This window comes from Sinocyclocheilus anshuiensis, unplaced genomic scaffold (genome assembly GCF_001515605.1).
Source record: "Sinocyclocheilus anshuiensis isolate Anshui unplaced genomic scaffold, SAMN03320099.WGS_v1.1 scaffold658, whole genome shotgun sequence".
Classification (NCBI taxonomy): Eukaryota; Metazoa; Chordata; class Actinopteri; order Cypriniformes; family Cyprinidae; genus Sinocyclocheilus; species Sinocyclocheilus anshuiensis.
In genome coordinates this window covers 791,903-816,421 of record NW_015542402.1, presented here as the reverse complement: position 1 = coordinate 816,421, position 24,519 = coordinate 791,903, and the positions used below count along the sequence as shown (strand labels likewise).

Genomic DNA, 24,519 nt, shown 5'->3' with positions numbered 1-24,519 from the left:
ATAAAGTAAAAAAATTTTTTTTATCAGGCTATCTGTACTTTTACTGAAGTGCTTGATTTGTGCACTTCATCCAGCCCTCTGCAAAAGTTACGTCTGGCTCAAACAGAACTATGAGTCAAAGCATGGACCAAAACCTTGCTGAAAGTCAAATGAAGCAGTAAGGGAAGTGTTTGATTAAAGCAGAGCAGTTGTGTTGGAGCTGAACACGTGTGTTAGTGACAGTCGTACACACCTGCAGGGGCCACACCAGTCCGTTTGTTGGTTGAGGCCGAAGCGAGCGCGGCATTTCTTTGGCGAGCCGGGGTCTGAGCGAAAGGCAGCATGCGTGCAGAGAAAGAGACAGCGGCAGAGAGAGAAGAAGAAGGAGGCGAGAGGAGATGAAGGGGAAAGAGGTTAACCGTCCAGACAGCAGGAGAAAGAGAAAAGCTATCACCGTCAAGACAATCAGCGCTCCATCGTAAACCAAGCCCACTGCCAATAAACAGAGCTACGTAATATCATCTTAGCTAGTCCATGCATACTGCCTACTACAATGTAAAAAAATACAACAGATATGGAAGCTTGTTTCCGCCACTGAACAAAAAATAAAAAAGGTAACTTTTTATCTCACAATTTTGACACTTTTTCTTACAGTTGCGAGTTTACTTCTCACTTTTTTTCTCGGAATTGCATGATGTAAACTCACAATTGTGAGTTATAAAGTCAGAATTGTGAGATATAAACTCGCAATTGTAAGAAAACGCCAGAATTGTAAGCTTTTTTCATTAGAATTGGACTGAGAAAACTAAGAACTGCGAGATATAAACTCGGAATTCTGAGGAAAAAGTCAGAACTGCGAGATATAAACTCGGAATTCTGAGAAAAAAAAAGTCAGAATTGAGAGATATAGACTCGGAATTCTGAGAAAAAAAAACTGCGAGATATAAACTCGGAATTCTGAGAAAAAAGTCAGAATTGTGAGATATAAACTCGGAATTCTGGAAAAAAGTCAGAATTGCGAGATATAAACGGAATTCTGAGAAAAAAGTCAGAACTGCGAGATATAAACTCGGAATTCTGAGAAAAAAGTCAGAATTGTGAGATATAAACTCGGAATTTGAGGAAAAAAATTCAGAATTGTGAGATATAAACTCGGAATTTGAGGAAAAAAGTCAGAATTGTGAGATATAAACTCGGAATTTGAGGAAAAAATTCAGAATTGTGAGATATAAACTCGGAATTCTGGAAAAAAAGTCAGAATTGCGAGATATAAACTCGGAATTCGGAGAAAAAAAAAAGTCAGAATTGAGAGTTACAAACTCGGAATTTGAGGAAAAAAGTCAGAATTGCGAGATATAAACTCGGAATTTGAGGAAAAAAGTCAGAACTGTGAGATATAAACTCGGAATTGTGAGGGGGAAAAAAGTCGCAATTGTCTTTTTTTTTTATTTATCCAGTGGTGGATATGGGCTTTTATACAAAGATTATTGGAGTTATTACTGTTTTACAAAAAATTATTATTGCAGTCTTTCTAGTTCAAGATTTCACGTTTATTTCAGTGTTGTTTCTTTGTAATTATTTGTGAAATTTACTAGCAATTTCTGAATGTCATTCATCATACACTGAATTCTGCTGTTGTACAACTGGAAACTAAAGCAAAAGAAAGTGCCATGGTTTAATTAAGCCTAAAGTATATTACACAGAAGTGCACAGTTGAACACGCAGCCTTTCAAAGCACGCTTCATTTCATAGCAAACATGCACACTAGAACCTTTCGTCCTTGTCCAGCATCTGTGCTATTTCTTTCTTATAAGTTATGAGCGGTCTGTACTCATTTGAACTAGAGTAGTGTGCATCTCTCAATCCCCTCACACCAGCGCTGTTTCAATATCATTGCTTTATTTTATTGCAGGTTTATTTCAATTAACCAAAACATTTAAATAGTTTTAGTTAACGATAATAACCCTGGTGCATAAGAAATATATACAATTAATTTAGTTTACATACAGGTTAATCAAAAGTTGACAGAGCAGTAGATGCAGTCTGAATGAACGGCTTTTCATGAGCAGCATAATCTCATTATGACGGCTGGGATGCAACGGCAGTTTGATGTCAAGACACCAGTGTTCGATAAATAGCTGCATTATTAGAATTTATTAGAAATATACGCTCTTCTGCTGAGTAATATAGTGCACTTGTGTCGCTGCAGGTTGGTTCAAAGGTGTGCGATCATCTGCTCCGAATGTGGCTCATCCAGTCAGAATTCAGTTTCAACGATCAGTTTTATCTTTGATATTTTTGGTTATGAAACAGAAGAATGTTCCTCATGTAATGTGTGACTGTGATCTGTACAGAACTCACTCTTAAGCATGTGAAAACACACACATATGTACCTGTGCTGGAGTCCTGCTTGTCTCGTTTCCTTCGCTTCTTTTTGCCCTGTGGTGATGAGAGAAGGACGTGATCACGCTGACCATCACACACACACACACACACACACACACAGACACACACACACACACACACACACTCTAATTACACACGTCACTCAGTGTAAATTCCTGAATCTGAGTGAATCTATGATCTCTGCACATGTCTCTGCTTTCTTCCAACCCTGCTTTCCCAAATACACTGTGGGTGTGTGTGTGTGTGTGTGTGTTTGTGTGTGTGTGTATGTGTGAATGTGTGTGTGTGTGTTAGTGTTTTTTTTGTTTGTGTGTGTATGCGTGTGTGTGAGTGTTTGTGTGTGTGTGCGTGTTTGTGCGTGTTTGTGTTTGTGTGAGTGTTTGTGTGTGTGTTTGTGAGTGTTTGTGTGTGTGTGTTTGTGTGTGTGTGTGTGTGTGTGTGGACAGACACATCCACACAGCAGGGCTGCAGTTAATATCTTTGCGTGGGTTGTGTGTTTCCTGTTTACATGTAGGTGACTACTCTAAATGTAGGTGAAATTTCTGTTCACATGTGATGGGTGTCAATCTCTGAGAGAGAGAGAGATGTTACTTCCTAAATATATTTAAATATTGAAGTTACCAAAAAAGGAAAAAAGGTAGCTGTGATGAATGAAAATTAATAATTTGGTGCATAAATCTCTGGGATCTTTGGGACGTGTTTTTGTTCAAATAATGATTTATTATTTATACATTTATAAATTATCAAATTAACTATCAAGTTTTGGAGTAACATGCACAATAAGACACATGCATAACTGTGTGTTTTTATTAATGTATTTAATTAGCTTTTATTTTTATACCTTCAGTTTTAATTTCTATGTGTTTCTGTTTTTTTTATTACTAATTTAAAGTTATATTTTAGATTTATTTATTTTTATTAATTTTTTTCCAGTTATTGCCTCAACTTTAGAAATTAGAAATCTTGTTTTGGCAACTAACTAAAATAAGTTTTAATATTTACATATATACATTGGTGTTAATCTCTGACAGAGATATTTATTATTTAAATTTTTTTATACATTTGTATATCACCTAATTAAGTATCAAGTGCACAATTTTACATATTTATATATTATGAAAATATATTCTTTGAAAATAATCTTCAACATTCAAATAACTATGTTTCCTTCTAAAGAAAATGTAATTAATGCAAAAAAAAAAAAAAAAAGGAATATTGCATTCCATGTGTTCACAAGAACAAAATCGTCACTTCCTGTGAAAACAGCGTGAAGCATCATTAATAAAAATGGGAATTGTTGCAAACATGTTGCTCTTGTTTTCCTACATAATATGACTTTATAACAAACAATAAATTACTATTTTGTATTTTGAGGTATTGTCATTGTAGTTTATGTGTGTCTTCTTATCTGACACAAAATTATGCACATTTTAAGATTTTATGCACATCTCGGCGTTTCCATCCAGCGTTTTTTAAGCAATATCTCAAAATGCACATAAAAACACATGGATGGAAACACAGCTATTGAACTGTAGAGCAGCTCCAGCTCATCTGAGCAGGAATACTCCTATTTAATGCCATATTCAGTGAGTTATATGAGAAGTCATCAGTGAAATCAGTGAAGAAAACAAGCATAATTTCCTCCTGGTCCATAAATCCCAAGCAATATATTTTTAAAGCATTTATTAATCTTTGTTAATGTTTGTTGATAGAAACACAATTTGTTCGTGTTAGTTCACAGTGCATTAACTAATGTTAACAGATGCCACATTTGATTTGGAAAATGTGTTGAAATTAACATTAACATTAATAAATGCTGTTAAACTAACTAAAGTTAACAAACTAAACCTTAATGTAAAGTGTTACTTAATTTTTAAAAATCATAGTAATAAAAGATTACAAAGACAATCCTGTTTTTTTTCCCCGTTGGAATAGCATGCACAATAAAACACATGCATAACAGTGTTATTTTAGTATTATTTATATACTATTACATTTTGAATTTGCTTTATTTTTATACTTTCATTTAAATTATTATTATTTTTTTGTAATTTTGTTATTCTTTTTCTAAATGCTCAATTGTATTTAATTTATTTTTTTTATTTCAGTTTTAGATTTTTTATTTATTTTATTTCTAGTTAGTAATTTTAATGCCTCAACTTAAGAAATGTGACCCTGGAGCACAAAACCAGTCTTAAGTGTCAATTTTTTGAAATTGAGATTTATACATCATCTGAAAGCTGAATAAATAATATTTCCATTGATGTATGGTTTGTTAGGATAGGACAATATTTGGCTGAGATACAACTATTTGAAAATCTGGAATCTGAGGGTGCAAAAAAATCTAAATATTGAGAAAATCATCTTTAAAGTTGTCCAAATGAAGTTCTTAGCAATGCATATTACTAATCAAAAATTAAGTTTTGATATATTTACGGTAGGAAATTTAAAAAATATCTTCATGGAACATGATCTTTACTTAATATCCTAATGATTTTTGGCATAAAAGAAAAATCTATAATTTTGACGCATACAATGTATCGTTGGCTATTGCTACAGATATACCCCAGCGACTTAAGACTGCTTTTGTGCTCCAGGGTCACATATTAGAAATCCTGCCTAGGCAACTAACTGAAGCTAATATCACCTAAAATGTATATTTTATTTAATTGCCGATTTATTTCAATTGGACTCTGGATCTGCTCCTCCTTCACGATTATTCCCCACATGTCAGAATGATCCTAATTTTCCTCACTTAGCCACAGAGTAATGAGAAGCACTTACGTAGTTGTCGCGGGCCGACCAGCTGGGATAAAGCTGCATGTGAAGCTGCCGCTCCTTCCGCGCCAGGTCATAGTACTTGGCCTGTTCCTCGCGGGTCAGAGCGTGCCACTGTTACACACACACACACACACACACACACACGTCAGAAACACTCCCAGACTCTAATCCTGACAGCAGATGAAGCGGATGGGAACGCACCCGTCGGCCCAGGATCTGGTTGATGGCGGCGCTCTCCTTCAGCGTGCACTCAGCGATGACTTTGGCCCGCATCTCCTTCATGTAGAGCATGAACGCATTCAGTGGCTTCTTGATCACTGGCTTCTTGGGCTCCTTCTCACGCTTCGCCTCTGGATGAGATTTGCTGAGATATATGTGTTGAAGAAGAAAGAGAAAAACACTTTACGACACAAATAACAATGGATGGAATCAGGGTTCTCTCTTTTCAAGAGTGCAAACTCACGAGACGATTACAGATCTCACAGCACCAAACAGTTGCTCTAGAACTTCTAGAGAGGTTGCCTTTTTGGTGTTGTGACCAAAATGTGGCAATTAAAAAAAATGGCACAAACATACATCAAAACAACATTGGAGTGTGCTTGAATTTCAGAAAACTACCGCGAGGGCTTCAAGAGTTTGCAGGCCTCTTCTGTGCACTGAGAGCTGAAAGCATCAGATCTGCAGGAGAACTTACACATAAATGTTCCTGTCGAACTGGTCGTGCTCCTGTTTGCCGGAGGGAGGCATTATCGCGGGGTGTGGGATGCCTGTAGGGTGCATGCCGGACTGAAGCATCAGAGAATGAGAGAACCTACACACACACATGAACATCACAGTTATTTCAGCCCACACAATGAGATTCTCAAGCTCTGTCTGTATTAAAAGGAAACTCACCAACACATCAGAGTAAACGCACGATGCATTAGAAAAGACTTTGTAATGACAAAAAAAAAGTGTTGTTTGAGTTCCCTCTTAATGAAGCGTCAATGCGTGATGTGACCAGCAGCTGGCGCTCTATCTGCACCGCTGAAGCGCCGCAAGCATGTACTGCAACACACACAACCTCTCCTGCCTGAGGGAAAACAAGCACGCTGTCTGAAGCATTCAATAAAACTCTTCAATCTCATTTCAAAGCTGACTCTACAGCAGCACTAATATTTGCTCAGCCAACCCTGATGAAAGGACAGCAGAGAGCCGACACACTCGGAGCTCAGGACTCTGTTTCGGATTTGTGCCCTTGACACGAGAAGAATTGAACAAAGATGTGCGCAGTCTGTTGACATCCAAATAAAACCATCTCCACAGCTTGGATTTATTACTGCATGTAAGCATATTAACATGATTTGTTCATCTAATTCGGGTTCTGGGTTACAAAGGAAGGATTTGAGCACAGAGTTGACGTCTGATGGGAAAAACCACAGCGATGGGCTTGTGCTGGGCTGGCGTCTTTGAGCGGGAGAGGAACCATCTCTTCACTGAATCCACTTTGAGACTGAGCTGAGCTTGAAAAACACGCGAGAAGAGCGCTCTTCTGATTGTTCAGAGTAACAATTTCCACAGAGAACAACTATTAACCTTCCTGTTGTGTTGTGGGTGTGATGTTTGTGTCAAAATGGGCCCCTATTGGTTTCCATGCAATTTGACAAAAATCAACACTACAAAAAACACTAAAGAGTCACGCAAAAATTAAATCTCTGTTGCAGCTTGTCAGAGACTTATATATATATAAAGCTTTGAATGGCAGAGTGTGAGTGTGTGTGTGTGTGTGTGTGTGTGAGACTGTGTGTGTGTGTGTGAACAGCCATTCAAAAGTTTAGGATCAGTAGGATTTTTAAAGTTTTTTTTAAAGAAGTCTCTTCTGCTCATCAAGGCTGCATTTATTTGATTAAAATAGAGAAAAAAACTGTAATATTGTGAAATATTACTACAATTTAAATTAATGGGTTTCTATTTTAATATACTTTAAAATATAATTTATTTCTGTGATGCGCAGCTGTATTTTCAAGAAGAAAGAAATTCAAGAAGAAATAAGCTTATCAAATTGACCCATAACACCCCATATTCCTTAGTATACATACCACCACTAGATCTTCAAATGTAAGGATGCCATTTAATGTGTATTTGCACGCTAGCTGTGCCAGCATTCACAGTACAGCATGATCTCTCGTAACCTTAATTAAAGGAACGTTCCGGGTTCATTCAACTCAAGCTCTGCTGAAAGCATTTGTTTCAACTATCAGTTGAAAAACGGGGGGAAAAATGCGTTTACATAAGGCATGTTCACACAAATAATGATAGCTAGAACAACCAACATCACAATAACATTCTGTTTATTACAAGCACGCTGCAGTTTTGTCATCTGAAACTTTAAATGCTCAAGCTCTTTAAAGCAGGATGGATTCTGATCGGACTCGAGTCATAACTATGTAAAACTACTAGTAATGCACTGCTAGTATTATTCAATGCTGAATAAAGGGCGAATCAGAGCTGAACCCGGAATGTTCCTTTAAGCGTGGCTCAGTTTAGCTGTAGTTCGGGCCTATAACAGGCAGTTCAGTGGTTCTGAGCTCAGCGGCGACACACATACGGCTGAAGCGTCGCGATGCAGTCAGCGGGAAGCACAGGTGAGGTCTGGTACTGTACCTGGGGAAGGAGGAGCTGCTCTGGAGGCTGGAGGAGAAGGACTGTCTGAAGCCGCAGGAGGGCAGAGGATAGACAGGCTGATTGGGCCTGTGGGTCGGGGGACAGAGTTAGAGCCTCCGGCGGGTTCACCAGGAAGATTTCCTGAAGGCTGCACGGCTTTACAAACTCTGAATGCGTTTGGGACGGGACTAACTGTCTGTCTGACCAACGGAGGAATGAAACCAATTCTAGCGCTGCAGGGCGATGCACACACTCAACTTTAACACTAGCGCTGGAGATTTGATCAAGCAGGGCCGTAACTATAGTTAACTAAAACTATGGTGTTATATATATATACAGGGTGCGATTTGTGAAAAAAACAGAGGGGGGGATGCTTTTGAAAACTTTATGAAATGTTTTTAATACGACGGAAACTGTATTTAACGTGATCACAGTTTAATAAAAACATTGTACATTAGGCCTATTAATTGTAATGATTTCATTTCCACAGTTACAACGAATAAATTATATAGAGAATGAACACAACGGAGCTTTTTGAAACTTCGAATCAGTTAAACCATTGCGTCGCAAAATGATTCACTGTTTCGAAGCGCTTCAATCGGATCGTGTATTACGGATCGCGTATTCTGGTCTGCCTCAGTGTTCGTCAACGTCAAAATGTTCCAGCTAACCAATCAAATCAAAGAAGGCGGAGCTTTACTGTTCATAGTTACCGAGTGTGAATTTTTAACAATGAAAGCATGCGAGGTAAGATGTAAGTAGCTAAACATTTAATATTCAAATGTTTTATGATAGATGTTAAACGAACTGTTAATATCCAACGATGTTAAAAACAATATAGGTTGAACCATTTACCGTATTGACCCGAATATAAGACGATGTTTTTTTCTTGGAAATACATCTGAAAAAAAACGCGGTCGTCTTATATTCAGGGTCTAGACTTTGACATGTCAATAATACACCCACAACAATAGGTGGCGCCAAATATGCATAAAACGAGTGTGCCATGAAATACGTAAATGCGTGTTGTAAAGATCGCGAGTAAAAACAAAAGAAAAAGAAAAGCTTACAGCTGCACGAGTCGTGACTGTCACGTTAGCCTGATGGGACCAAACTCCCTTTGTGATTTTAAAACGTAAGACAGTACCCAGATTTGAAGACTACAGTAAGATTTAACTTCTACTGTTAATAAGATTTTGGTAGGCTACTATTAGATGGATAGCCTAAATGTCCTAATTCAGATGGGATACCTGTTTTTTTTTTTTTTTAAATGGTATATCAAAAAGTGTATATTTTTTAAATGTGATTGTTGGTACATTTTACCAGTTTTTACCATACTTTCAAAACAAAAATGAAAATAGGAAAAATATGCTATATGAAAATAATTAAAGACAAAATGTGTCTTACTGAGAAAAAACAAGATTTGGTTTTTTAAAAAGCCTTTTTCCAAAAAGTACATCTGGAAAAAGGGGGGTCGTCTTATAATCAGGGTCATCTTATATTCGGGCCAATACGGTACATACAAAATAGAGTGAGAATGTGTGCATATTTTGAAATAATATTATTTGCACAGTTCAAATCTCATACTTGTTCATTTACTGTTTTTTTATTATTATTCCCCCTTAAATCCTTTATTTAATTCCTCTAAATAAAAAGACCATTACAACCCTCCCTTTAAAAAGCCTAATTATAAGAATCTCACATACGACACTCCTTTATTTTCACACCATGCGTCCAGTTTCATCCCTTCTTCTGATTCTTCACTTTACAGCAGTGAATTTTTCATGTTTCTCGACCCAAATGTTTCCAGGTGACAGCTTGTGTTCTCAGGCCATGACAGACGGCAGGTAACGGTTAACGGAGAGCATGATGCCAGCAACACCAACACACGGGTTCAATCCCGAGATCCACACACATACTGAGCCAATACATATATCCTCCACCACACTGTATATGATGAAAACATCTGTCAGATCAATCTGACACTCAAACAACATCAGCTGAATGTCTCTGAACTTACATCCAGATTCTCCAAATCAGCTCGCCACTGTATCACGCACAAGACCAGAGAGATTAATATCAGCACTAAACAATGTAATAACCGCACATCATGTAAAATAATAAGTAATAATAAATAAAATGTTCAAAATGTAATATTTAAAAAAAAGTTACATTGCGGGAAATGTATTACGAGTGCAGCAAAAACAGTCAAATTTAATAATTACCTTTTTAATTAAATAACAATAAAAAGGTAAATTTTTTTAAAACCTCAATCTTGTCTTAAACTACTTAATAAACAGTTAAATACTTAAAATACAAAATCGGTAACTTTAAAAAACAATAGTAAATAAATAAAAACTAAAACGGGAATACTAAGTGACACAAATTGATGTCACAGGTCATAAAATCACAGAACAAATTACATTGAGAGAGAATTAATATATTGTAAACATTGTTTCATTTATACAGTATATTATGTGCTGCTATAACATTATGAACTATGAATATATTATACACTATTGTGTTGTGGGAAATTACAATATGAGCTCAAGACTGGAGAAGATGATTGCATTTTGATCATTATATTAAATTATATTATATAATTATATAAAAGATTCCATTCCATTATATTAAATAATATCATTTATTACATTATGTGTAGTCATTACATTACGCTTTTTTATTGCGTTCCAGTACGTTTCTACACATCTAAACGTACAGTGGCCCAAAAAAGTATTTGGCTGCTTCACATTTAAAGTCTCAAACAGAGGAATGAGTGTCATTCATCACATCAAGGGTCTGTATCTGCATCTGCATGCCAAATATGACATTTTCACTCACATTCACATCATTTGCCATTCATAACAAAAGATATGGGAAAGTTTTCTCCTCCCTTTTATAAGCTGATAAGTCTGTGTTCGTATTGCATCCCCCACCCTCAAACCTCAAAACAACCCAATAGCTGGGTTTGTCCCTTTTTAACCCAGCCCTATATAACCCTATATTTCAGTATTTTCTCTCGCAGTTATATCATTGGGCAATTATACTGTATATAAATTGCGGGCATCAGGGAGCCGCTATTATGCCTGGCATTGAAACTGCTTTTGAATGCGCGATCGCTTTTTAGTTTCACTTTCACTTTCGAGATTCGCGATCGCACGTAGTCTGTTTATACTATGGAGCGGCAGTACTTACCACACATTTTACAAGATTATATGTTTGTCAGTGGTGCTCAGGATCTGCAAATCATTCGCCATCATCCTCAGTCATCTCCCCTAGCTCTGTTTATGTGGTAAGTGAAATTTTATGTACTGTAATGTAACAGTCAACCGTTAGCAATCATTACTTGTTTTTCCGTGCCTTTCTAAATACGGATTCACCTTCGGGCACACCCTATAACCCCACCCCCATGTCATCGTCCATCGCAATGTTTCACTGTACACATCGTCCCTTGCCAATTTGGTAGACATCGCCCAACCCTAAGCGATAGTATTGTAATTGTTCCTTGAATGATATGCGAGCTGACATTATCGATTCAAAACAAACAAAAAAACGTCTTGAGAGTCCAAAAGCCTCACCCTATAATTCAAGTATGAAAGCAACAAAATATCTCTGAATGGGTTTTGTGTTTTATATTTATAAGATATGATGCAGTTAAGTAATATCACACACGCATCAGTGCTGTTTTCCTGAATATCAGCACGTGAGCGTGATTGCAAATGTTGTATTGATTTTATAAAACAGTTAAACAAATAAAATGTTAATATGGAGTGAGTGATATTTTAGACCCAATATTGTCAGTTTTGCCAATGAAAATAGTTCCAAACCAAGCTGAAGGGTCTGTAGATGTGAGGCGTGTGGCTTAGAGTCTTACCAGTTCATGGATGGGGTGATCTGGCCTTGAGGCAGCTGGTAGAAACCGGAGATTTCCTGCGACTGATGCCTGTGAACTCCTGTAAGACAGCGAGAGGAGGACGGCTGTTATTAACACGCTGGGAACCTACCATTACGCCAGCCTCATCTCAAAGAACAAACGCCTCGAACCCCAGCCAGACGGCCAGAGAGAAAGAGATGAGTGTCTTTTCCTGCAGTTACTGTTCATGAGTGTGATGCTTCACATGGAGCTCGCAAGAGAAATTATGAAGAAATGAGAAATATGTGTGTGTGTGTGTGTGTGTGTGTGTGTGTGTGTGTAGTATTGGAGTTCAATGATATATATATACACATATACTGCTGTTCAAAAGTTTGAAATCACTAAGATTTTTAATGTTTTTTAAAGAAGTCTCTTCTGCTCATCATGCTGCATTTATTTGATTAAAATACATAAAATAAACTGTAATATTGTCAATATATTATTGCAATTTAAAATAACGGTTTTATCTTTTAATATACTTTAAAATATAATTTATTTCTGTGACCAAAGTAGAATTTTCAGCATCATTACTCCAGTCTTCAGTGTCACATGATCTTCAGAAATCATTCTAATATGCGGATTTATTTACAGTTGTGCTGCTTAATATTTGTTTGGAAACTGTGATATGTTTTTTTTTTTCAGGATTCTTCAATGAATAAAAAGTTAAAATGAACAGCAATTATTTAAAATAGAATAATATTTATTTTGTTCTATTTTAATATTTAATAAATATGAATAATTATTTAATAATTCGTTTTTAAATGATAGAATAAAAGTACTTTTTTACAGCATAATGAAAATAATGTAATACAGCCTATTGTAATTATGTTTTTTTCTAAATACATTTTTAATGGTTTAATTAATTTCATTTAATAATCAAAAAGCATTTCTAATCAATTGATTTAAAAAAAACTTTAATAACAATTTAATAAATTATTATTATTATTATTATTATTATTTTTAGAAATTCTGTTGTCTTTTAATTTAATGATTTAATACACATTTATTATCAAAAACAGTGGTAATCAAATACATGTACAAAAACATTAACAATTTTAAAATGCAATCAAATGAAAATGCAACAATTCCTTGGATTTTGGCATTTATATTTAGGTTCACGGTTTAAATTAAAACATGGAAGAAAAATTGTGTGTTATTCCTTAAATATTTAATTATTATATTATAATTTTTAATTTGAGCAGTGCAGTCTACTGTACAATAGTAATGCATTTCTGTCATAATTTTTTGACTTTTATTTTGGCGTGTTTTTGTAAAGAGCTTTGAGTTTCAGTGATGGTAGTTTTTCTCAAATTAATTGGTGAACTGCTGATAAAGTGACCCTCAGCGCAGCTCTGGAAATTAAGTTCATGTGCTCATGTCCTCATATATCGAGTCGCAGATGAGAAATCCTGTCACATTCTGCACTATACTGTAAATTTCATGTTTATGATTGGACTCTGCATCATGGAAATCATAGGGTCCTACTCTTGGGTGATTTTAGTTACACAACACCGTACAGTAAAGAGCCTTGAGAAGCAGCACAGATCTCTCGAAGGCTGTTCTTTCATATCTTCAGTACACTTTCAGTTATGATTAATTCAAGCATCAACAGATGTTTCTCCAAAAATGCCTTATTAGATATGGAAATGACACTTAGATGAGTCAGTAGCTGTCATACAGTAGGAGTGCAGAGCTGGAGAGCCGCTCATATTGAGATCTCTGACCTTCGATTGGCATTTTGGCAAATCTGAGCACACTTTGAGACACTGTTGAGAAGTCTTCTGAAAATCTAGAAGAGACGCAGACCAGATTGCAGAGGTCAGGACTTGATTTCATCTTAATGCCGTCTAGGTTTTCTTATGGGCAGCTTCATATTTGAGAGTAAATATGATTTTATAATTGTGAGAACAACAAAGCAGCAGTGTCACTGTGCTTTTCTGCAGGAAGTCATTTGTCCGCAGCACCCCACAGTTAAGAGCGACCCCAAGCAACCTGTGTTTGCTGAAGAATGCTGCATGATGACTATAATTAGCATTTGCTCTGGGCCTGTTTGTGAAGCGAACCCTCAATAAATCTGCCGTGCTGGAATGTGACTGAGTCAATCAGCTTTACCTGAGAACCTGCAGCTCACGTTTCACTACAAAGCCTCAAGACAAAAGCCGGAGACTGTTAAAGTCAGCATCTCTTAACTAAACGCATGTTATAGATCTTTTTGCGAACGATTCGATGTCTGCGTTTTTCACATCATAATTTTTAAAACGACAGACCTCTTACGGAAGATTAGTGTAATTAAAATGTAATTTAATTATTTACTTTATATGCTAAGCAAATTAACCATGAATAATTGTACATATGGAGATTGATTATTGTAGCAGATGATTTGAACATTGTATAGACATTACAAAAAGTTACTTTACAGCTCAACATACAGTATTTCCTTTTTATTTGCATATCATTTAACTTTTATATAATTCTGTAAATACTCCATATGTTAAATGAATGGGAAATTTGTGCTAAAATTATTTATTTTTTTAAACGTGTGTACAGCAGTTACAGTACTGGAAACATTACGTTTTCACATTACATTTTTAATATTTTTATTAAATTATATATATATTTTTTGCTCACCAAGGCTGCATTTATGTGCACAAAAATACAGTAAAAACATTAATATTGTAAAAATATATATATGTGACCCTTGACCACAAAACCAGTCATAAGGGTCAATTTTTTGAAATTCCACCATCTCAAAGCTGAATAAATAATATTTCCATTGATGTATGGTTTGTTAGGATCGGACAATATTTGGCTGAGATACAACTATTTGAAAATCTGGAATCTGAGGGAGCAAAAAAATCTAAATATTGAGAAAATCATCTTTAAAGTTGTCCAAATGAAGTTCTTAGCAATGCATATTACTAATCAAAAATTAAGTTTTGATATATTTACGGTAGGAAATTTACAAAATATCTTCATGGAACATGATCTTAATATCCTAATGATTTTTGGCATAAAAGAAAAATCAATAATTTTGACCCATACAGTGTATTTTTGGCTATTGCTACAAATATACCCCAGCGACTTAAGACTGCTTTTGTGCTCCAGGGTCACATATATATAATTTAAAATAAATGTTTTCTATGTGAATGTATATTTCTGTGATGCGCAGCTGTATTTTCAGCATCACCATACAGTGTATTTTTGGCTTTTGCTACAAATATACCCCAGCGACTTAAGACTGCTTTTGTGCTCCAGGGTCACATATATATATAATTTAAAATAAATGTTTTCTATGTGAATGTATATTTCTGTGATCAAAGCTGTATTTTCAGCATCATTACTCCAGTCTTCAGTGTCACATGATCTTCAGAAATCATTCTAATATGCTGATTTGAGACTCAATTATAATTGGTGCTCAGTTATTAATCAGTGTACTTATTATCATCAATGTTAAAAACAGTTTTAATATTATGTGTGAAACATTTTCTGAAGACTGGAGTAATGATGCAGAAAATATTTACAATATATTCAAACAGAAAACAGTAATAATATTTCAGACTTCATTTACGAATCATAATGTTTCCAAACTTTCTACAAATACAGTATATGAATTTCTTTCCAACCCCAGTTATTGGTTATGACTGCAAGTTAACATTTCTTATAATAACTCATTTTCAAAAAGCCGTCAAAACATTCCCAGTGTACAAAATGAGCAATTCTTGATGGAAAACATGAACGGCAAACGGGCTGCCTTTAAAAGGTGTCTTTCAATATAAGACGCGAAAGTGAAACCGATCAAACCCATGCCTGACATGACTGGACCGCAAGCGCAGAGAAAACACCATCAGGATATCAAACAAAGTACAGTAAAACGTAAACCCTTCACATACAGTAAGCGTCAGAGGTTGAAACGTTCAGTGTTTGTGCCTCCACCATGTACTTTACCTGGATGTACAGCCGTGACACATTTCAGACCCGCATCGGGTCACGGTGGTTGAGTCTGGCACAGTTCACTGATTTACACACACTATGAAGTGAGCTGACATGAGGACAGGTGTCTGACCTGCTCGAGTCCATCCCATGTGCCAGCAAAACACAGGCCTTTAACTACAGCTAATGGGAAATATGCAGGCATCTGTCGTTTCTACTCCATTTACTTCATCAACAATCAATTTCAAAGCAATGCACTCATTACTGTAGTAAGGATGGGTCATAATAACACTTGGCTAGATGACTAGTCATCCAACAAACATGGTCAGGTTTGCTTATGTGCTTTTGAGCATCATATTTGATACATCAGGCTTTTATGGCTCATATAGTACTATACAGTGAGAATATGGAAGACAAAAACAGCTTAGTTTTATTCAGAGACTCAAACTGATATGCAACTTGGTGCAGATGCTGATATTTAAATGGTTAAAAAGTGATGCAATTCTGATGCTTGTATGGCGGATACTTACATAAAATGATATAATTATCAGCCGTCACTCTATATCTCCTTTGTAAGATTATATTTAATGCTTAGTTTGATGATCAAAACATATAATGCAATGCAATCCAATGATGATTGAGAGATGAACAAATAAACGCTCCTCAAAAGCCTGATGATCAGATTTGAGACTCACTGATTTTTCTAAAAAATTATGTCTGGATGAGTAAGTTTGCTTCAATACGTGTTCGTCTTGAAATATTACTAACAATGTCAAAGCTATTCTTATGTTTACTCTATAAAAAAATAGTAAAAAATGCTCATGATGCACAAGCTGAAGGTGGATGTTTGTGCAATTACACTAAAAGGCCTTAGAAATTATTGATCACTTTTCAGATCATTTAGAGGCTTTAGAAAGTTGTGTATCAAACATGACATGAAATACACTGTGGTCTAAGTATAGCATATTAATTGTAGGCTGTTTACAGTTGCTGAATTAAAGGAATCATTCATCCACAACTGAACACCGAACACTCACAAAATGCAAAAGAAGATACTTCTGAGGGGCTTTAAGGAGCTCTTACTGTATAATAACAGCTCATATTAAGCACAGCTGTCGAGACAAAAAAAAAGGTAAAAAAAACAGCATAAAAGTAGGCGGCGGCGGGTTTGAGCTTCAGCGGAGGGGAAGATTATCAGTGAGCAGTGACTGAGATGCAGGTCTGTTCCTCACACAAAGTATCTTAAGATTTCAAAAGAATATGGTGCAGACCTTTATAATTAGGGCTGTTTAATGTGTTAATCTGGTGTGATTAATACTGGAAAAAATACCGCCCACATCTGTACGTCATCGTACACTGATGCACATGCTGCAGGACGACTGACTGCGTGATAAAGCCAGTGAGAATGCGGTTACATGCCCTAAAATACAAGACATGAGGGCAAAAATGCCCCTCTTTTATTTAAATGACATGATATGGTTTAGTGCTCTCATTTCCTGAACATCTGCACAATTTTAAATGTGATATTGAATTAATACAATAGTTCAATAAACGTATTGCTTTAGACGGTATTGTCTGTGTTGTCTGTTTTTGCTCAGCTTCACAAACAAAAAATTGTTCCAATCAAAGCCACAGCAGAATGGTTTTGTGTCTCAACACACAACACAGCGGTGATTCAGTAATGAATGAATCCTTGTTTTTGAACGAATCAAGTGAGCCAATGATTCAGTGACTCATTCACAATGACAATCACTTGCCTCATTCTTGAATGAATCAGCCGTTTGAACAAATCAAGTGAGCCAATGATTCAGTGACTCATTCACAATGACACTCACTTGCCTCATTCTTGAATGAATCAGCCGTTTGAACAAATCAAGTGAGCCAATGATTCAGTGACTCATTCACAATGACACTCACTTGCCTCATTCTTGAATGAATCAGCCGTTTGAACGACACGAGTGAGTCAATGATTCAGTGACTCATTCATAAAGACAGAGGCTGTGTCCGAAATTGCATATTTTCATGATTTTGAACAAGTATTTACTTTGAAACTGCTAAAAAAGTACGTTCTATATAGTATGAATGTGTGTAGTATGGATGTAATCTGGACGAACTACATTTGCCATGTTGTCATTATCACGTGACCTACCAGCTTCAGTCACTTCACTGCACTGCCTACTCTTTTATGAGCACTGTGAATTCGGACATACTTCTTTTGTCACATACTGTTTTTTACCTACTATATAGTAGGGAAGTATGCAATTTCGAATGCAGCCAGTCACTTGTTTCATTCTTGAAAGATTCATTTATTAAATTGATGTGAGTTACTGCCACCTACTGGCAGTTTTAGTTGCATATTGAGAGTATAATTTAATTTCTCAATATTCTTTTTTTTTTTATGAGCATTTTTGGGCATTTTTTTAATGCCCAAACCACTATTTATTATCATATTTATTATCATTTATGCAATGCTGAATCAAAATATGTCTTTCTAAAGCTACTTTTTGTAATGTCTATTTAAAGGCAGGGTAAGGGTAAGTGATTTGGTTAAAAAAAAAGAATTGTCCCTTCACATCCCCATAACAATCACTAAGTTAACTGGTCTAAATGTATGTATGTATTTATATCGTCTGTAGAAGAACCATAAAATGTTTGTCCAATCATATTCCTCAGTTCGAGGGCTACGATAGGCTGCCCTACCTGCCTGTCAACGTATGTATTTGTATACCTCCACACACCCCGTTCACGCAGACGTGATCCGTCATCAGCGCGTTCAGTTATGCTACTGCAGAGCGAGAATGGAAGGAGTTATTATTGTAATATTATGTGCTTTGTACTGTAATTTTTCTCACTGGCATTCAATCCTCGTCGCTGGTTAGCCTCTGCATGTTCATGTGTTTTGGAGGAGGCGTGGCTTTGGAGAGTGATTTGCAGGGAGGGTGGGATCTTATGCTTTCAAAGCTAGCTTGCTATCGCTAGCCTCTCTGAAATCATCTACTCTACCTTTAACGCTTTTCCCATTAAAATGACTAAATAATGACGCTTTCCAAAATTGAATGAACCGTATTGCAATGTTTTTTTTTGTGTGTGTGTGTGTTCCACTGACAAACTGCAGCTCACTGGTTTGGAAGGACATCATGACAAAATAACAACACTGGTTGTGTGTGTGTGTGTGTGTGTGTGTGTGTGTGTGTATTAGCTATTTTACTGCTGCGAATGCAGCTCATCCAGTGGGATTCTAGAGCAAAACCATGAGTTTGATCATGTGTTACCTGGTTTCTGGCTGACGTCTGTGGGAATGTGTGGAGCACTGGGGTTGAAATGATCGTAGGGCAGCAGCGGCGTCAGAGGATGCATCCCCTGCTGGACCACAGACACTTTGTTGGACTGCAAGAAACACACACACACAATAAGATGTTGGTCAGTTGGATGCTTGAAAGGCGGCGTGCGAGCGTGTCAGATGTTGAATACATTTGCTGAAGGAATCAATGGGAAGGAGCCATTTGATCGATACGCCTTTGATGATCAAGGCTAGCAGCACAAGAGCTTGTTTGCTTTCATGTCTGTGTTTACAAATGGCCTTCAATAACTCAAGAGAAATCCAGTTTGCTAATGCTAACAGCATGTTGTTTGACACGATGTGTCATGGCGGTTGCATGGCTGGAAGTAGCTGCATTTCTTGGCCAAACTTCTGACTGAGTGCGTGCACATGTGAGAGAGACTTTCAGATGGCGTTTCCTACAGAATTTGACAGATTTGCCACGTGTGGCCACATTTATGTGAAAAGTCCATTTTCTTCCTTCTGTATAATGGGTGCTCACCATTAAACACCTGCAATCAAACCCAGGGATTAAAGCCACAAAGATAAATAATCTGGTTTATTTCAGACTATGCCATATACTGTCATTTAAATACTCAATACCAATAGCATTTTCTATGGCCAGTTTGCGTAATGTTCAATCTGTTTTCAATCTATGAAATAAAACTGATACTTTATGCACTTTTTAGTCATACAAATAATCAACCATCTACTTTTTAGTGCATTTTTTTAAGTAACAGCAAACGATGTTTTGTTTTAAGTGAACCTCTTAACACTCAAAGAACAAAAAGTGTAATTCTTGTGCAAATCATATTCCTGGAGCTCGGCTACACCTGATTCAGTCATTATTGTCAGTTATTGCTCTTGTTATTGTAATGATGATTGTTAATGTTTATTAATAAGAAAAAAACATAAAAAAACATTTTGTGTTTGGGGAAAACAAAAAATCTTGTAAGCTACACAGAGTTCAAAGTTGAGAAAAGTTTATGAATTAGTTCATTGCGTTTTTTATGTATTATAAAATCAAGAATTCACACAAAACTGGGGATAAAACCAGCAAAGAACATTCCCCATCACTGAAACGCTCAATGACTTCAGTTTAGCATGAGTTCTGCACTCTCGCAAAAACGTATATTATGCAGCATAAGCAGTTCTAAATGTAATGCTGCATTCAACACTATTATTAATTTTTTCATCTTTCTCTTTAGTGACAGTTGTAATCTATTTAGTTTATTTCAGCAGGGGCTTTTTTGCCCCTGAGAACTTTAACTCTGCACATCTCGATCCACTAAAGAATGTATTTCTTAAACGTACACTCACACTGAGATAAAACTCTTATTTTTGGCTCATATTTTTATCTAGCAAAATTTGCGCTGCAATGCATCTTGAAAAGACAAAAAGAAATCTTGTTGAGGGGATTCCAGTGATTAATTCCTGATGAGCAACTGTTTTAACACAATGTTTTTCTCACACAAAATGAATTCACTACAACGGCAGCGCAGCATGAGTCCAGTGTTCATATTGCATCAAACAAACATGGCTATTATATATCAGAGCACAAAATCTATTTGCATGTGGCTCTTTCCTTTTATTTGAACGACAACGCAGGCATGACTTGTTCTGAGGGATCTTTATATTTAATAGTGACCACTGATGGACACGACGACCCGTGGGCTCCTCCTCCACTGTCCTGTCTAATCTATTCTTTGCTTTAAAAATCGAAGTGCTTTTTTGAAGCGGAAATTAGAGGACCTTTTAAAAGCGAGCGCTTTGAGTGATACGTCTTTAATCTCCTGTTTGAGCATTGATGTGTTGTGCTCGACGCGTCAATCGTTTTACACGCTTTATGTTGTCATTGATGTGGTCAAGAACGCTAAATCAGATGAACCTTTGGTCTCTATGATAATGCCTGGAGGAAGTATTTTTAGGAGTTGCGAGTTGACGTTTACTCAGAATAACCCAATAGAAAAACATCACCATAACACCCAACATACTGTACGCGAGAACATCCTTAAACAGAAGAAAGATAAAATCCCAAATTATGTTCTTACCAAAACAAGCTGAATTGAAAAATGAGCATGAATTTCGTACTTTGTCAGTATTTGGTCAGCTACAGGAATTAATCCTGACGATCATGCTCTCCAAAGAGCACTCGTTTGCGACAAACCTACAGACTTCTTTCTGCATTGGACATCAGAACGCTTATGCATCCTAAAACTGTTTATTTCCAGGTTTAAATGAAAAACATCTCAAATTTTAAATGATATTTTGGACCCCACGATACACAGGAAGTAAACTGACACCATTCAAATAGTGATGCACCGAAATTAATTTTTTTACCAAAACTGAAATTAAAGTTTTAATTTAGATTGCTAAACTGCTTTAAACTGAAGCCAAACATACAGTGTGTATAGAAAAGAATCAGCCCCCTTTAAAATAATCTAATTTTGTTGCTTTGCAGCCTGAAATGAAGACGGACACAGTTTTTGTTTTATCCAGTTGCATTTACTCAGTGCAACTTATAGCATACAAATGAAAGATAAAACACCAATATGTCAGAAAACAAATAAAAAAACAATCACCGAGTTGGAAAAAGGATCAGCCCCCTCCTAAAAATGACTAATTTATTAAAAATGCATTTAATAAAAATACTGACTAAATTGTAAATCTAAAATTGTACATTAGACACTCTTTAATGATATTATTGTTTCTGCTCTGATTCATTGTTGTAATATATATACACTGTGGCTGTAATAAGAAAAACAGATATTGCTAACAGGTTAAATAAAAAAAGTACAATGAATATGTAATATAGTGCATATATATTGCAAAATGCTCCTCTCTGGAGTTATTAATTTCTAGTTGATTAGCAAGTTTATACACACTGAATGGCTTTTTTTGAGGTAAATGTGACGTTACATGACATTATTGTTTATAAGCTGTTTTATTGATGTCTTTCTGTGGTTGAAACAATGATTGGGTGATTACATGAGACATGATACTAAGCTGTACTGTTTATTTCAACATAAGCATAAATCTCACTGCGATTATTGGACAAATAATGTTTAGAGATGATTGAAAAGACTGATTCTTGGGAGGGATTTAGGATTTAGGAATCTATATAGTTTCATCAAAATAAAGATCAATTAAAGGGACAGTTGACCCAAAAATGAAAACCGTCATCATTTACTCACTCTCAAGTTGTTTCAAACCTGTATGAGTTTCTTTCTTCTGTTGAACACAAAAGTTGCTCAGTTGGTCCCCATTGACTTATATAGTATGGAAAAAAATACTATGGAAGTCAATGGCTACAGCATACAGCGGTGTTGTGCATTTTGACCAGTTGATGGGAAAAGTATTCTTAAAATGCATTCAAAATTCTGAATAATTTGTAATATATAATTATTCACGGTATTTAGAAGAGCTCACGATAACAATATCGTGCATATTCATTACCGTGATATATCGCAGTACCGAATACCGGCACAAGTCTACCAGCAACCGTTTGGTTACCAACATTCTTCAAAATATCTTCTTTTGTGTTCAAAAGATAAAAGAAACTACATGTTTGGAACAACGTGAGGGTCAATAAATGATGACAATTTTAATTTCTGGGTCAACTATGCCTTTAAAACCCAGAAATCAGTACTGTTCATCCAGCACTAGCATCACACAGCTGACATGTTTTACCTGCTGTAGTTTATCCACGAAACAGTCAAAACGCTCCATTAGAGAAGCACTAATTAAGCATCACAGTTTCAGTCAATTCATCTGAATTTTTGGTGCATCACCACATTAGAGGATGCCATTCCACCCACCATCTGCATGAAGACATGATGAAGGTGAGTTACACAAGTCTTCACAAGCATCTCTTTTACTCATTCTTTTAGATACTGGACACATGAATGAAGGATAAACAAAAATGTTTAGTTTTTTTTTTTCCCCAAACTGTGCTCGTCTGTGCTTCAGATTACTGTAACTGAGAAAAACTCCATTTCCTGGCTGAGTGAAAGTGAGATAAGCAAAATTTCCACAGTGGTCTTTAAAGGCTGTGTATCTATTCCTGTTGTCTTGAGGGTAGATGTGCGTGCGTTTATTAGAATCGAGGTAAATTTCATTTCGTTGCTTCTTAACGCATCCGTGAAGAGACTAAAATCAGACAAGACGTTATTGTGATGCTGCTGGAGCTACGTTACGTCTCCCTCTGGCACCGCGCCACAATCTGGAAATAATTCTGCCAGGTCTGTGAGATGGGGAAAATGAGTGCCACTTAGTTGGAGGTTTGAGGAACTTCAAAGGAGACGCAGACATAACAACAGAGGCACGTTTAAACACACTCAACCCCCAAACGCATGTGTCCGTCTACCGACAAGCACTGATGAAGAGACCGCCCTAACTGCTCATGCATACTGCTATTTGCCAGAAAAATTTAGAAAAATGTGCCTGCCTGCAACTTTTGGAAAGTATCTAAAAGCCAAAACACAAATAGTGCCATTCTCATGAATCTCCATTTACTGTTATGCATTTAGCACATGCTTTTATTACAAAAAAGCAATTCATCAAAGAGCCATCAATTTTCTATATAATGTTTTTTTTGTGTTTGAAGAGCAGTCTTTTGCCGTCTAGTTGTAACCAATGTACTACTTTTGTACGTTTTAAATATCCTGTGCATAGCACTTCATCTTTTATATCATGAGATTTTGGCCAAGTCTATTAAACCACAAGAACATCTGAGCTCCCATATAGCTACAATAAACTTTATAACCTGTACGTTGATGAAAACGTGATACGATGCACTCACTGCCTCAGATGCGGCTGTTAATGATGGACAAAACACATACTGCCGTCATTCGCTGGTCGAAAACCGTTAACTCCATTTGAGCTAGATTTTCATAAAATGGTTTTCTAACTGTCTCTCAAGCACATTAGGTATTTGTTTTTATATATATATATATATATATATATATATTTCAGTGCTTAGTGGTGTGCCGTGGGATTTTTTGTATTTATCAGAACTGTACCGTGGCAGAAAAAAGGTTGGGAAACACTGACCTAACCCACACCCTAACAGAAAACATTTTACATCTTTACAATAATAATAATAATTTAAAAAACTGTATTTATTTTTACACTGCTTTTATGAATGAGGAGGTCCACAAAAGGAGGTTTTGTCAAGTTTAGCTCAATTTTTGGTACAAATTTGTTCCCAAAATACGGTTAAGTAGGTATATTTGTTACATTTGTAACCATATACACCACCTTTCAGAAATTTGGGGTCAGTACATTTTTTTCTTTTTTTTATACTTTTATTCAGCAAGGATGTGTTAAATTCATAAAAAGTGATAGTGAAGGCTTATATTGTTAGAAAATATTTCTATTTTAAATAAATACTGTTCTTTTTAACTTTTTATCCATCAAAGAATCCTGAAAGTAGTATCACAGGCTCCAAAAAAATATTAAGCAGCACAACTGTTTCCAACATTGATAATAAATCAGCATATTAGAATGATTTCTGAAGATCATGTGACACTGAAGACTAGAGTAATGA

The 24,519-nt window shown here is 36.0% G+C and overlaps 1 protein-coding gene across 4 annotated transcripts in view; it reads right to left on the bottom strand.

The window, feature by feature from the left end:
* Window positions 1–24,519, bottom strand: part of LOC107692971 (transcription factor 7-like 2) — a 50,939-nt gene that overhangs the window by 3,964 nt on the left and 22,456 nt on the right. Inside the window, exons 5-12 of one of the 4 annotated variants that reach the window (XM_016492197.1) lie at window positions 18,925–19,039; window positions 11,684–11,762; window positions 7,810–7,896; window positions 5,861–5,977; window positions 5,368–5,530; window positions 5,170–5,277; window positions 2,373–2,448; window positions 233–305 (exon numbers count right to left, since the gene is read on the bottom strand). In XM_016492197.1, the coding sequence (XP_016347683.1) occupies window positions 233–305; window positions 2,373–2,448; window positions 5,170–5,277; window positions 5,368–5,530; window positions 5,861–5,977; window positions 7,810–7,896; window positions 11,684–11,762; window positions 18,925–19,039 (818 nt within the window). The remainder of the gene's footprint in view (window positions 1–232; window positions 306–2,372; window positions 2,449–5,169; window positions 5,278–5,367; window positions 5,531–5,860; window positions 5,978–7,809; window positions 7,897–11,683; window positions 11,763–18,924; window positions 19,040–24,519) is intronic. The other 3 variants (XM_016492198.1, XM_016492199.1, XM_016492200.1) reach the window with 3 other exon arrangements.